This window comes from Buceros rhinoceros, unplaced genomic scaffold, assembly GCF_000710305.1.
Source record: "Buceros rhinoceros silvestris isolate BGI_N320 unplaced genomic scaffold, ASM71030v1 scaffold238, whole genome shotgun sequence".
NCBI lineage: Eukaryota > Metazoa > Chordata > Aves > Bucerotiformes > Bucerotidae > Buceros > Buceros rhinoceros.
Window position 1 is genome coordinate 10,489 of NW_010427203.1, and position 15,617 is coordinate 26,105.

The following is a 15,617-nucleotide window of genomic DNA, read 5'->3' on the forward strand; positions in this document are numbered from 1 at the left end:
GGCCTGTCTACTGCTTGGGGACATCCTGCAATTCTCACCACCTCTTCTGCACAAGGAGATGAAGGACAAGGTCCCCTCACTTACTTCTCCTGCTGTTCTGCCACCGCCAGTCTATCTGCGTCTGGGTCAGTGGCCACTACTACTTTAGCACATTCTTTCTCTGCAAGCCTCAGGGACAGCTCCTAGTGGAGAAAGAAATAAAACCACATGAGCAAATAAACCCACAGTCTTCATCCTTACACACTACATGTATAAAGAGATATAAAACATCTCATAGGGCTTCTCCACCGTTCTAACAGAGCTGAGAGCCAGGTTCCCCCTGTTCTCCTCCTCCATTTGTTTCACCACAGTGTCACAGCCAAACAGAGGAATGCTCATGGAAATCTGATGAAGTAGAAAAAAAATACCAGCACAGATTCTCCTTCTTCAGGATTTGGGCATTTAACAGTAGAGAAGTCTGGATCGGGATCTTTTTGTTCAGGTACGGGAATAGGGGGCTGAAAGCCAAACGCTTTGAAAGCTGACTGCACGTAGTCGTGTCCAACGCCGTGGAAAGAGGTGTGAATAAACTTCAGATTGGTTTGCACGTTCAGCTCCCTGAAAAGGAAAAAAGAATTCAGGAAGATTTTAGTTGTTTAACAAGACTCCTTTGATGTGGGAAAGCAAAAGCTAACACAGTTACGCTTTGTGCTGTCCTGCTGATTTCTGCATTCCTTTCAAAGAAGGAATGAGTGAAAAGCACTCATCTGGACTAAAAATTGCTCATCTAAAGCTGCTTCTCCTGGAAATGAGATATTTGCCTTCTGCTGAACTGACTGAAAGTCTCCCAAGAATGAACTGTTAATTCTCTGCATCAAACTCGAGCTCTTCCACCACCCTGAAGATCTTACCCTACCTCCATTTCTCAACCTCTTCCTTTTATTCTTGTCTTCTGCCTCACCTAATCTTTAAATTTCATCATCTCGCCTTTGTTTCACCTCACCTTTACTCTGAACTTCTGCCTAGGCCATAGGCAGTCAACAAGTATGGTTTAGTCCTAACGCTGGTGGCCATCCAATTTAATGACACCTCAGAGAAGGGTTGGGATGAGACAGAATGAGGACGTGACCAACAATTATTCCCAAAGCAACGAGAACAGAACAACAGCCTCAAGCAGCCAGTGATGTCTGTGGCAGAGCAGAGCACCCGGCTTCTGGGAAGCCTAAAGGCAGAAATCAAATCACCGATTTGTGATGACAAAAATCACTACAGGCAGGTCCAAAATTACTCACATTTTTGGAAGACAGCCCAGTCCCTACACCCAAATCAAAAGCATTGATGTACAGCAGCACCACGTGCTTTAGCGCTGAAGTCTGTCAGCAGTCGGTTTTCCACAGAACTCAAGCTCACTTAAACCCATCATTTAAGCCCATTTTGGTTCATACAATACCTATGGTAACAGATCTTTTTCAGATCCTCCATGTAACAGTCACAGATTTTCTGCAGAGGATCCTGTCTCAGGGGACTGGTGTCTACTAGGTTCTCATTCCAAGAGCCATTCCATGGTTCAACACACTCTTCGATGCATTTTATAATCTCCTTGTCGTGAGGAGAGGTGATCTGTGCTCCGTTTTCCCAGTATACCTGGTGTGAGTTTAAAGAAAACAAGACACAGTTTATAGACTTGATAAATTCTTTTACCTAGAGGATTCGTGGCTCGATTCTGAAACTCTTCAGAGTCACCATCTCTGATTTCAGTTGTGTAATGCAGCTGCTCAGCAACACAACCTATTTTTTTTTTTTTTTTTAAAAAAAAGTTGGTGTTCGACTATTATGACTGAGAAACCAAAACGGGGCACTTTCGTTTCAGAATGTTGTACAAACTGCAGCACAAGCCAAACTTTACCTTCCACACAGCCCGACATTCTTTCTGAAAAAGCAGCATGACTTGTTTGTGAAATCAAAGCAGAACAGATAAGCAGTGTGCCAAGGTTACGTGTTCTCCCGTAACTGGACAAATGATCTCTTAGCTGGAGACGCTATCAAACCCTGAGCTATACAAAGCCTTTGTTGAAGAATTATTGCGACGCCGGTTTTCCCACAGGTTGTTCCAAAGAGTTTTGGCTTTCACAAGGTATCTTCAAAACTGTGGGTTTATCACCTTGGGTTAAAATTGTCCATAAGCTGCTTGATTTACAGGGAAAACAGTGAAAGATAAGACAATTCTTGTGGATGACTAGAAAAAAAAAAACAGTATCATGACAAAAGCGAACTGCTCTGTATCAGAAGACACAAACAACAGCTTGGTGGTAAATGAAGCCCCTGGGAACTGGATGTCACTGTTTTTCTGTTCACTGCTATAGCTGAGCAGAAGCAAAGGCTGGTGAAGCCCTTTGCAACATGTTCGACAGAGGACAAGTGCAGTACAGGCACCCCCAAGAGTCATTTCTGCGCAGAACAAGATGGGTTCTCCTACCACCACCATTACTCACTGACCCTGCACTAAGCTTCTAGAAAGCCAAATGTAGTTCACGTCTAGAGTTCAGTTCAGGTTCTTAGGAATTTTAGAAACGAAGTGGTGTGTTACCACACTGCGTAAGCAGCATGTGCTCTTGTGGATGGCTATAGTGTTCCAAGCTTTCAAAATAAAGCCACCCACCTCCATCTCAATGCCCAGGAAAAAAAAAAAAAAAAAAAAAAAAAAAAAAAAAAAAAAAAAAAAAAAAAAAAAAAAAAAAAAAAAAAAACAACCTTACAGGGAGCAATGTGCTACTACAAAGGCTAAAAACATCACCATCTTCAGTAGAGTTATGTGCTGCATGGACTAATTCTAAGATCCAGCTTATTTTTAAACTCCTTCTTAAGTCTGAGAAGGGAACACATAATATATTGCTCCAGCATTTCCTGAGATGCTGTGTGAGATGTCACAGCAGACTCAGGCTCAAGAGACACATGGTCTTAATTTCTAACTGCAAAAGACAGTGTGTAATTCAGGTCATTGAAGGATGAATTAACTGAAACCTTTCACATACATGTGCTCCAGAAGCAGCCAGACGCCAAAGGCACAGTATTACCAGCCTGCAGCCAGCTGTGACATGCTACGGACTTCAAGTTCAAGCTTTACCTTGTACCCGTTGTCCTCCTTCCGGTTGTGGGATGCTGTGATCATCACACCAGCCACAGCTTTGAGCTGCCGAACAGCGTAGGGCTACAAAGGAAACCCAGAAACATTGATTTACCCCAGAGCTCTGCAGCTGCCACCAGCAATACAGTGTTATTAGGACAGTTCTGTGACTGGGTGCTGTAGGCTCTTGATGTTTCCCCGCTTCATTTGAAAATTCAGGGATCTCACCACTCTGTTTCCTCCAGCTAGTAATACAGCTTGTTCTACTCTCTGCACAGGACCATTATTACCAACTACATACACACAGATGTTAACTGGCCAACTCAAGAGTCTACCCTCAGGTGACACCAGTACTTGAGAAAGAGAAAACAGGTCAAAATGGACCAAAGGAATTCGCCAAAAGGCTCATTGAAAAGCACGTTACAGGTATTTCCAGCCAATGAGCATCCAGTCCTTCCAGTGCTCCCTCAAAACAAGCTCCCCACAGCACACTAGAAGAGCTTGAGGAATATTAAACAAGGACTAAATCCCTTAATGCATGGTTCAACACTATGAAAGTGAAGGTGACTCACCACGAAGGGTGTAGGGACGTAGGTGGAAAAGAAGTAGACAGGTACGTCTTTAGCCAGCAGAACCGCTGCAGTGAGCTTGGCCAGCCTAGCAATGGGAAAAAGAAAACAGTCAACCCAACTCCCCCCAACCGTCCAAGAGCCACACGGCATCGCCACAGCCTTCACTGCTCTCATTTCTTAAATCCCGCTGCTGGTTTTTGGCTTAGACTAAGAGAAGCCTCCTGCAGTTTGTACAGTCAGTGTAGAATCCAACCAGGTTATTCGGACTGCGGAATCCAAGCTCTTAGTTGTTGCTTGAAGAGCACAAGGCACTTTGGTCAACCACGTAAATAAACCAGCCATATCAAAACCAAAGATACCGAACCACTGGTTTGACATTGGTCCTTAACCCAACGGCAGAACCAATCGCCCACAGAGTTTGAAGTGCCAGAGCAGGTTTGGGGAAGGATTCAGGATCCCACCCTTGTCTGCCACCACGTTCAGCAGCTTCAACCAACATCCATTGAAGCCCAGGACATACGGCTCAGCAGTTACTGGGAAGTCTCAGAGTCAAAAGAGATGGGAGATTACATAGTGCAGGTTTGCTTTGCTCACCCTTTTTTACAGATACACATCAGTACCCGCCTCCTTGTCTCCCATCAGGAGCATTCCAGTCCCAGTTACACAGAACTTCACTGTAGCACCTATGAAATGTGATCTGAAACTAAAAGAGTTGGAGAGCTCAGCTTGAAGCTACTGAAATTTTGCTGGTGTATCACAATGCTCTACATCAACCTAACGATGGGATGCGGCGGAGGGTCTGCCACGTCCCTTGGCACTGGAACTGACACTGCGAGTCTGAATTCCGTCTGAGTGTTGTGTGGCTGAAAAGCAATGTTTTCCTTCCACTCCCACCCAGCCAATGTGGGTAACAGAGGAGTTTAAAACCCTCACGCCAAAGGCTGGTGGAGAAGGTGCCACAGGTATCTGAAGAGCAGACGGGAAGGCGTGGAGAGGCACTACATTCTGTGCTCTATTGTTCCAAGAACTTCTACACCCCTAGAATATCAAATGTCAAAAATTCAACAAAAACCCCACATTAGTTACAAACCAGTTAATAACTACATTAACCACAACCATTAACTACTCATTAACTACATAACAATCAGCTCCTGGTTGGCCTTTTTTAAGGCATGCCATTACAAGTGTGCAGTTCCTCACAAAAATATTCTGATATCACGGAATGCATTTAAAGCCACAATTTCATTTCTAGTCTTGTGAATGTAATCAATACTCATACTTCTTACTGCTGCAGTTGCTGGTCACCTGACCTCGTGTGTCATATCCAACCACAAAGCCTCTCTGCTTAAAGTCTGAAAAACACCTCTCGAGGTACTTGTAGATCCCCTGGAGAGAAAAAAAAAATAGGGAAGAATGAGCTGTAGTGCAGCACACACAAACATTAAAAATTATCTTTCACATGGGATGTACAACCACAGAGTCCCAGACTGGAGGGGCTGGCAGGGAGCTCTGGGGATCACCCAGCACAACCCCCTGCTACAGCACCGTCCCCACACCAGGGTGACCAGGAGGGCATCCAGGCACCTTTCGGATCTCTCCAGAGCAGGACACTCCACAACCTCTCTGGGCAGTCTGGGCCAGGGCTCCCGCACCCTCACACCAAACAAGTTTCTCCTCCTGCTCAGCTGGAACTGCCCATGTTCCCATTTGGGCCCGTTGCCCCTTGTCCTGGCACTGGGCACCACTGGGCAGAGTCTGGCCCCTCCTGCTGACCCCCCTTTAGCTCTTGAGCCCATGGAGGAGATGCCCTCTCAGGCTGCTCTTCTCCAGCTCAACAGCCCCAGGGCTCTCAGCCTTTCCTGGGCACAGAGATGCTCCAGCCCCTCCTCATCCTCGCAGTCTCTGCTGGACTCTCTCCAGCAGCTCCTGGTCTCTCTAGAACTGGGCAGCCCAGCACTGGAGCCAGCACTCCAGAGGTGGCCTCACTGGGGCAGAGTAGGCAATGTCAGGCCTGCGACTGTCAGTAGGCAAAATACGGCTCAGCAGAAAAGACAATGGTGGTCCCAAAAGCAGCCTATTTAAGAGTATTTTCCCCCAAAGAGTTCATAGACAGAATAAATGCACCCTTAGAAACAGCCAAGGACAACAACAGCAGTACAACAGTAAACAGAAAGCTTAAGCCAGCCAAATTCTCAAGCAGAAGACACCTATTTTCAATCTGTCCTGTGCTTTCACCATCGTCTTAAAGAACCTACTGAGAAAAGTCCACCTTCGGAAAGTCCACCCATTCAGGCCACACGAGGTCAGAGCTAGTCTTTGTCCCTGGGTTCCCAACACAGGTCAGACCCTTTGCAGAGCTGCCTCCAAAGGGTTAATTCTCAATTTGCATTAAAAGGATGTTCCATCCTCACCCACTTTTTCAAACGCAGGTTTGCTACTAGTGACCTGCTCCAGGTGGACAAAGTCCTCCAGTTTCATACCCTGCAGATACAACAACTACCAGCTATGTTCTACACATCAAGGCAGAACATGAAACCAGAGAAAACCCCTGGCGCAAGGAGAAGAAAGTGGTGTGTACCAGAATTAAGTAGAGTTTTCCTTTTTTAAGTGCAATTCTTTTCAACATCCTTATGTGGATCTGACTCAATAATATGTCAGTCAGAAAACTACCCATGAAAGTCAGTGGAGCTCAATGGTTTTTTTAAGGGTTCTTTCCACCAAAGAATGCTTCAAACACGAACCAGTGGATGTTGGCACCTTTTTGGAGGACCATTTCGGCCACAGATGTCTTGTTTCCACAGAAGGATGCATAGAGAGAGGAAAAACTTGAAAATAAATAAAAATCTTTGAATACGGATGAACTGGAAGCTGTGCCATGGCATGGTCATGAGTGGAAGCCACTGAAATGTGTTGAGACATGTTCACACCACCCCAAGAACTTCTCCAGAACTTTCATTCACAGCTGTCAAGCGATACAAGACAGAGGAATGGCAAAAACTTGTTCAAGTTTGCCTTGAACGGATTGACTAAAAGAGATGAATGCCAGGTTTCTTATGGACAGATCCTTATTTAGGCTCACAGTATCTGGAGATCAGAGGATATCGCAGAGTTTTATCTGTACGAGTTAGTTCCTCAAACATCAAGAAACTGGACCAAAAAAAGAGCTACAGAAGCAGCAGGACCTTGGTTTGGCTTTTCAGCTCTCCCAGTCTTCCAGTCTCTCGGTCCTCAAACACAGAAGAGCTGATGTATTTTTGATATAAAGTAAGGGTCTGTACTGATTTTTTTTTTTGGTAGATTTGATCTTCTGTACTCTCTCCTGCACCTCACCCTGAGTAGTTTCAGCAGCTGTTGGGTGTCACTAAAAGAGAGCAAGTGAACGCAGAGACTCTCCACTGAGAGCTCCCCAGGTGCCATTCTCCCTTTCTCCGAGGGCTGGCAGTAGCTCCAACCCCTCTTGGGACAAGTCCTTTCTGCAGTAAGTTTTCCAATTTAAAGAATTCCTATTTCCTTTTCACAAATCTCAGGTTTTGATAGTGTTCCCATCTAATTTCTCCCAGGACAGTGATGGTACTGAGAATGGAATGGAAAGATCTTTGGTTGATGAAACCAAACGAGATAGTAACAGCTTTATGAAGTCCAGGATTTAAATCTTTCAAGTGTTACAGAATGCTGCCAGGACTTGTTGGAAGAATTTTGCTTTGAGTTAAAGCAAAAAGAAGTACACATGCTAGACAGCTTCCCATGAGCCTTAGTGACCAGAACTATCCCCAGCATCAACTTCTCTGATATATTTAAGAAGAATTGGAGTGATGCCAATGCTATAATGGTCTGCTTTGAATATCTGTGTTTAAGTGCATGTCATCAACCAGGTCCTCCCTGTCCCCCACTGATTCGGTAAGCCAAATGGTCTCACCTATACTATATCTGGTATCGTTGTTTTCATGCTCTTCCCTCCTGCTGGACATAGCTGTAGAAGATAAACTGTTCTTACCATAACAAACATTATTCCCTTTGCTTTGTCATTTTGGCACTAAAACTTCTGTCTCTTTACAGGAAAAAATGATCAGCCAAACAGGTGAAAAGATTCTGTAGGGGCCAGGATGGATGGGAGATCAGTTAGCTGTGGTCAGGGTAGGAAGGGTGTTACCTCTGCATGGCTTACATCAGGAAACCCACAGCAATGACACAAAGGTGACCAGCTTTGTCGCTGTGGAGGTCGGTGACAGGTTATTTACCTATTAATAAAAGCATCAGCTGCACTTTGGCAGGGAAATCGCCTTTATGCCCCAGTTATATACCTACAACCTTCAGCGGAGGCAAAAGCAGCTTCTGGATGTTCTGTACCTGTCAGGATCTAGCTTTTCATTGCATCAATCCAATCAAACACATGAAGAACAGAGCCCAGAACTTCACTACGGTTTATTTTAATTGCTAGAAACACTTCAAACACACCAAAGTCTACTTTTTGGAATGGCCGTTTGTTCCTGTAGCAGGTGAGGATGAACAGAGGAAGACAGGGCTGCCCATCTTCAGGTTAGGTGCAGCAAAACCGCTCACGTCCTTCGCTTCTGAAACCAGAGCACTCCAAAGAGATTCGATCCGATGCCATTCACTTCAGAAACAAGGTCCAATCTGCTTCCCCGAGATTGCTTCTCCTAACTTGATAGACGGCTTTAACAAACACCTAAAAACAGACGCTCCACAGAGGGAGCAAATGAATACAGCCCAATTTGGTGCTTCCAGAAACCCGTGAAACTGAACTCACAAACAACTCCCTGCTGATCGAAATGAAACTTTTCACTTTGTGCCAAGAATGTGTCTCAGGCGGCTTGGACACACTTTCACCAGACTGGAAGCACAAAGGCAACACGTGGCATTCAGACGCTCGGGGCATGAGCAGCTCCAAACTCAACAGACTGCACAGGCCAAAAAGCCAAGAGCCTGTTATTGGCTTCCTCAGAGTTATTAAGATGTTTACTCTGCTCCAAAGAAAAGTGGACTTGTTGAAAGCAACTCCTCTCCTCTTAACAATTCCACCACTGGCAACAAACTACGAGTTTTTACACTTCTTTTTTTCCTTAATCTCTCCATCTTGATCCCATGGGATCAGTGGAGACCACTCGTCCTCCATCAGCATGCTTTGCTCATACCATGAGCAGCAGGTGAGTGTCATACTCAGACCAGCAAGGCCAGAATTGAAGGAAGCATCACTCTGAGATGCGACCAGCTTCATCACCCTGAGATGCCACCACCTTCCAGGTTAGAAACCCAAAGAAAACTCTTAGACCTGAGATGATGCTGAAGAGAAAAAAAGGTCAGATCTAAGGCTGGGTTTCAAACCCTGCCAATGAGCTCCAACATGTTTTCTCTTCTTTTCAAAGCCTGTAGAACCAGCTATTGGATTTTGGTACCTCTATTCTATTCTAGGGACTTCTATCAAAGCATTGACCTACAGAGACAACTATTTTAAATTACACAGTATTAAACAATAAGTTTTATCAACCCTCTGTAAAACATGTAATAAAACATCTTTTATCATCTGGCTGAAGCTCCATTTATAAAAAAGGACTTGACAAAGTCGACAAGATTCAGTAGGTTTGTCATAACTAAACTTTTTATTGATGCGCCAAGTAACTGTAATTAACTTCATAAGAAGCTTAGTTGTGAAAAACAGTTACTTAATCTACTGGTTTGGGGAAAAAATTGATAACACGTCAGAAGCACCCTGGTACTGCGCAATTAGCAAATTATAGGACAAATCCACTATGAGAGAGCAATATAGAAGAGGAGTCTGGGTTATTTCTGATCAAAAACTAAATCAACCTAAATGGTTCCTTCCAAAGGTGCTTATCGAAAAGGTGGGGAAAGAAATTAGACAACTGCAGACCAAATTCCTTGCAAAAGAATGTCTCATCTGCCCTTGAACAAAACAGCACTTCAAAGAAATGCAGAGATTATTTAAGTCTTATATTAATCAATGGGTTGAATTTTTCTAACAATTAACACACACAACTCAATATTGCTGAAAGAGAAGCAGGGAGGGAAATGGAGAAGAATCTGATCATTTTCCAGCCCTCTTCTGGCACACAAGACCAAAATCAACAGAGGAAAAGAGGGAGGGTAAAAGGTATTGAAGAAACAAGTCCAGAAAACTGAATTTCTGATTATTAATCAACGTAAACAGTGAGTCAAAACAACCTAAAACAAGGTTCAAAGGAAAGACGTGTCAGAAGTGAGGAGTCTTGGCCACAGTCTCATTCACGCCCCTATGGCAGCCTCTACCCAGCTCCTCAACTCCATGTACCAGTTCTTGTGCCTGTCTAAATGTATATCCAGCACCACCACTGAGCAGAGCTGAATCTCTGGCAGAGGAGCAGGAAATGAGGACTAAAGCCCAAACTTGACCCGACATGCACACTCACCTCATCAGACCCTTTCCAACAACACTAACACACAGCTATCGAAACAAAGGTCAAGACCTATGTCTGAGTTACAAGATCTCCCTCTGTCTGTACTCAAATTACTTTCTTATATCTCTACTCAAGAGGGCCAAGAGCTACAGACAGAGCTACAGCAATGCCAGAGCACCTCACCGCAGTATTTCCAACAACCATCCAGTCCAGCTGTAGTAACACAACTAGCATTACCGGAAGGATACCCCAGAACTTAATCAATTTACAATACAGATGTTCTTCACAGTCAGACTATATTTGCTTTTTCATCTTCCTTCCGACTCATTTTCTTAGCAAATCCTGTTATTTTTGTATAGTTACTAGCACCTTTGGCTAAAAATGAAGGAAAACGTTTGTTTGATTGGGGTGGGTTTGCTTTATGGGGTTTATTGTTGAGGTTTTTGTTTAGTTTTTGACAAATATGACAGCGAATGATTTCCCACTGCAGAGCAGTATAACAGACTTCAACTCCTGGCCAAACTCCAGTGGAAGTGATTATATGTTAAGGGAGGGGATGCTGCCCCTCTGCTGCGCTCTGCTCTGCTCTGGGGAGACCCCCCTGCAGTGCCAGGTCCAGCTCTGGGCTCCTCAGCACAGCAGAGCCAGGGAGCTGCTGGAGCGGGGCCACAGGAGGCCCCAGCAATGCTGGCAGGGTGGAAGCCCTCTGCTGGGAGGCCAGGGGAGAGAGTTGGGGGTGTTGAGGCTGGAGCAGAGAAGGCTGCGGGGAGACCTTAGTGCGGCCTGTGAGTGCTTCCAGGGGCCTCTGAGAAAGTTGGGGAGGGGCTTTGGATCAGGGGCTGTTGGGCCAGGACAAGGGGTGATGGGTTCAAGTGGAAGAGGGAGATTGAGACCAGAGAGAAGGGAGAGATGTTTGATGCTGAGGGTGGGGAGACCCTGGCCCAGGTTTCCCCTGAGAGGTGTGAGAAGCCCCATCGCTGGCCCCATGTCAGGTCAGGTTGTCCCTTGTGTCTCTGAGCAAGCTGCTCTAGTTGCAGATGTCCCTGCTCCCTGCAGGGGGTTGGACTGCGTGACCTCGAGAGGTCACTTCAACCCAAACCGGTCTGTGATTCTATATTCTGCTTCCCATTTAAACCTGTTCCAGCTACTTTACTTTCTTCCAGCACTAAATATTCCACACTATCACCCCACTGTTGAACGACAGCTGTGTTTCACCCTCAGGTTGTATTTTGGTGGTACAGACGCGACGCAACCATTGGCTGCGAAACCATTCCGTCCTCTCCAAGCATTGAGCTCACCTGTGTGGACTGGATGACCGTGAGGTCATTGATGTAGCAGAACCCTGCTCCCATGGCAGAGCGGAGTCCAGCAGTCCCGAAGGTCAGCCTGCAGCAGAGACGATCCCGTAACTCTTTATGCTTCCCATTCTGTAACAAGCTTTCAATCTGTTCTTTTGTTTTTTGGTTCTGCAAAAGAAGATGAAGGTCTTTGGTTAGTTTTTGCCGTCAGGATCTGAGCTAGGAATTCCTAGAACTTGTCCTAGCACAAGTTCTCCCTATGAGCCTGCACACAGCAGCCTTCACTGTAACTCTCATTTCTAGCATATTCTCTGTATCATCCTTGATTATAAGAGATTTGAGAGCTGCTGTTGACAGGCCGGAGTGTTCACCTTGCCATGGACACACCTTCCAGCTCCATGGCCCCTATCACCGAGGAGCACATACTTCAGAGAAGGCTGTTCCAAGGCAGACACAAGGCACATGGTAATTCTTGATCTGTGCTGCCAGAAGACAGACAACAATCCTGACTTCAAAGCAGTATTTCCTTCCTTCCCACCCACAGGGAAGGTCTGTAAAGGGGCACAGTAAAATAAAGCTGACACTGTAAAAGCAGAAATAAAGCTCAGCTTTTCACGTTACGCTAGTTGTCAGTGACGTGGGTACAAGAGTCTAAGCCCCCGTTTGTCACATCAAGAGGAGTGTTTCTTGCTGTGAGAAACCCCCACCACCTGGGACAACTTCCCTGTCCAGTACAGACACTGGATAAAAGGGGTTGGGAAAAAAAAAACCACCAAGTGCTACACCTGAAGGCAAGAACCACCTTTACACCACTCCACCTCCACCTGCTTATGGGCTGCTCTGCTGGTACCTGGAAGAGGCTGAACCAGGTCAGCCCAAGGGCTGGTGAGTCCAACAACCTGAAAGCAACTGTCAGCAGTGTAAGGACAGCGCAACCGCAGTGGGAAGCCAGGCAAAGATGAAGGGTAAGCTCAGCACTTCCTACCTAGGGAGTTCCTGATGTGCACAGGAGGGCTGTGCCTCCATGATTTGTCACTTCCACAGAGAACACATTTACTCTCATTCACAGCTCAGCTGAGGGGGTGATTACATTCATCTCTGAACGGCTTAATTCGAGGATCTGCCTGGATGCAGGAAATGCCACAATCCTGTCAGGGCTTTACAGCCAATCCCACGCAGGAGCACAGTGGGTAGGACCCATTCAGCATTTTCCTAAACGTGCATCACTTCCACACTATGAACTTCCAAGTGTCCGAAACACACTACTTGTTCTTCATAGTTATTCTGCATCCTCAGCCAATATCACAGAGTCACAGAATCGCTCTGGTTGGAAAAGCCCTTTCAGCTCATCGAGTCCAACTGTCTCCCAGTGCTGCCACGTCCCTAGTGACACCAGTTTGGCCCAGACACTTCACAGCTTCTATAAACCCAGCACAACCCAGCCAGGGCAGCCAACACCACAGACTGTGACAAAGGGAATCGATAAATAGATTTAAGAACAAAAAAAAACATGGAACAATCCAGCTCAGGCTGCACAAATACTTCCCTAAAGCGGCACTGCTTCAAGGGTTAAAAAAGGCCAACAGGATCTGAAAGGCCAGGGTGAGGTACCCCTGACATTTAAAACCAAGGTCAGGCGGCTTCAGGGCAGCCCTGGGAAACCACTCTGCCCAGAGGGAGGTTCTGCAGGAGAAACACTGATATCGGCAGCAAATTTCATTTAAAAAAAAAAAACCTCAATAAAACCTCCTGAAGGTATTTCTACAGCTGGATCTTGAACACCACCAGGATGAGACATGTGAATTTATAATAAATTTTCTTTTCTTCATGTCTTAAAATAAAAAGGGGAGTGTTATAGGAGCTTCAGGTAAGACTTTCCCAAAGCATTAACAGAAATATTTATTTTACAAATAGATTAATATGCAATTTTGATTCAAGCTACCTTCTTTATTTCCTAAAGAACAAAAATGAGGCAGCCAAAATTGCAGCCAGATAACACTTTAATTTGCTCAGGTCACACTTGGCTGAAATTTCCTGCAATCAGAAAACAAAAAAAGGAGGAAAAAAAAATTTTAAAAAATGAAAAAAAAAAAGTTATGAGCTAAAGCAGAATACCTCAAAGCTTTCCAGGGATGATCTGAAACTGCTGGAGTGACAGACAGGGGTTTTACAAGCCCTTGGATCAACTCAGATGTGGCGATGATTGGCCTCACGCTGCAGGTTACATATTTAACAGCCCTGGAAGACCAATCTATCTGTTAGCACCAGCCTCACTCACCACCTCCTGCTTCTCATTGTTTCTCTGAGATGGAGCTTCACAGTCTATGGACCAGGTTAGCTTCTGGCAACATGCTGCTTGGGTATGACCATCACCAACCAGACTAAACCGAGAATTTCTATTGGCGTGTTTAAAAGACCGCAGTGGTTTCCCCTGCTGACATTTAACCCTATTGCACACACTCAAAACCCAAGTTTCTTTCCTGTTTGCTTTATAGTTATGAAGTAATAACAGAGCTGGAAGTGTCGCAGTAGCTCTTATGAAGGTTTGTTTTTCAAAGCGGAATAGTTGTGATGTTCAAACACACAAGAGACCTTACCATGACAGACCGGGGCTGTGGAGAGGAATATCTAGTGCGAGAAGGGACCTGGGGGGGTTGGTGACAGCAGCTGGAGAGGAGCCAGCAGTGTGCCCAGGTGGCCAAGAAGGCCAACAGGATCTGCACTTGTCCCAGCACTGGTGTGGCCAGCAGGGGCAGGACAGGGATCATCCCCCTGCACTGGGGAGGCCACCCCTCGACTCCTGGGTTCAGTTTGGACCCCTCACTCCCAGAAGGACCTTGAGGGTCTGCAGCATGTTCAGACAAGGGCAACGGAGCTGGAGCAGGGTCTGGAGCACAAGTGCACTGAGGAGCAGCTGAGGGACCTGGGGGGGTTGAGCCTGGAGCACAGGAGGCTCCAGGGAGACCTTCTGGCTCTCCACAACTCCCTGACAGGAGGTTGGAGCAATGAGGTGGGGGTCGGTCTCTCCTCCCTACGAACAGGCACCGGGATGAGAGGAACCGTCCTGCAGTTGTTGCAGGGGAGGTTGAGGTTGTCCCTGAGGAGCCCTTTGTTGCCCGTTGGGGTTGTGCAGGCGTGTGCCAGGCTGCCCAGGGCAGTGGTGGAGTGCCCATGGCTGGAGGGGTTTGCCAGCGGTGTGGAGGTGGTGCTGAGGGCCAGGGGTTCGTGGGGACCTGGCAGTGCTGGGGGAACGGTTGGACTGGAGAAGCTGAAAGGGATTTTCCAGCCCAAATTATCCTATGATTCTGTGCCTCTACACAAAGCCCGTTTTCTGAAGCCATTTGTGTCCCTGCATAGTCATTCCCCCCATCAGCATCATCTTTCCTGTCACTTTCCCATCACCTTAACCATGCTACACAGCATCCCATCGTTCTTCTAAGCTCCAAGAAAACATCCTCCACCCCACCTCTGGATGGTTGTGTGACACTGAGGGGAGAGACCTTAGACCTGCCAACAGCTCTAAGCAGTTCACTGATGTGCACAGAAATAACAAGAACAGACTACGGCTTCAACAGGAATTTTCCAAGCTCCCAATGCCAAGCACAGCAGCAGCGTGGTGTTAGCACCCAACTTGATTAATTAGAAACACAAACTCCCAACAACTCAAGTGCCCACTCTGAACCGTTGCCTGGATTAGTCTCTCAGCTCTGTGAATCACAACGCAGAAGACCAGTGTAAGCAAAAGCGAAATTCCTTGGAGATTATCAACTGCAGTGTTTGCACATTATTTTTAATATCCTTTTAAAAAAAAAAAAACAAACACGAGACAGGCTGAAGCTTCCTGTCTTGAGCAGAAATAAACTGGGCTGTTCCCTATAGAAATAGTCCTTCCTTAATAAAAACACCACTCAACGATATCCTTGTGTCCCCAGGGCTTCTACCAAAGCCATTCAAATTCTTCTCATGGATTTAGTGATTTGAAGAGCCCACAGAATTTAGAGCTTGGTCTCAAGTCAAGCAGCACGTGGATGTCAACAATGAAACCAGCATTTATTCCAACACCCACCAAACTTGCCAAATCTCGGCACTTCTGGCCAATGAGACTTCCTGGAAGAGCAGGTGAAAGTGCTCAAGGACAGCGGAGCAGCACAGGGAATGCAGCATCTGACAGAGCAGGGTCCTTCAAGCCCACAGGGACCAATGTCCAAAAGGCAAAGAGGGCAGGGAAGAG

At 46.1% G+C, this 15,617-nt stretch overlaps 1 protein-coding gene across 1 annotated transcript in view; it reads right to left on the bottom strand.

Moving 5' to 3' along the window:
• The window catches only part of PGM2L1 (phosphoglucomutase 2-like 1), a gene marked incomplete at its 3' end in the record, with an annotated part of 19,263 nt that extends 7,477 nt beyond the window's left edge, over positions 1-11,786 (bottom strand). Inside the window, exons 1-8 of the mRNA XM_010141765.1 lie at positions 11,774-11,786; positions 11,387-11,574; positions 4,955-5,061; positions 3,676-3,760; positions 3,104-3,187; positions 1,430-1,623; positions 408-597; positions 85-182 (exon numbers count right to left, since the gene is read on the bottom strand). Of these exons, the coding sequence (XP_010140067.1) occupies positions 85-182; positions 408-597; positions 1,430-1,623; positions 3,104-3,187; positions 3,676-3,760; positions 4,955-5,061; positions 11,387-11,574; positions 11,774-11,786 (959 nt within the window). The remainder of the gene's footprint in view (positions 1-84; positions 183-407; positions 598-1,429; positions 1,624-3,103; positions 3,188-3,675; positions 3,761-4,954; positions 5,062-11,386; positions 11,575-11,773) is intronic.
• Between the last annotated feature and the right edge of the window lie 3,831 nt (positions 11,787-15,617).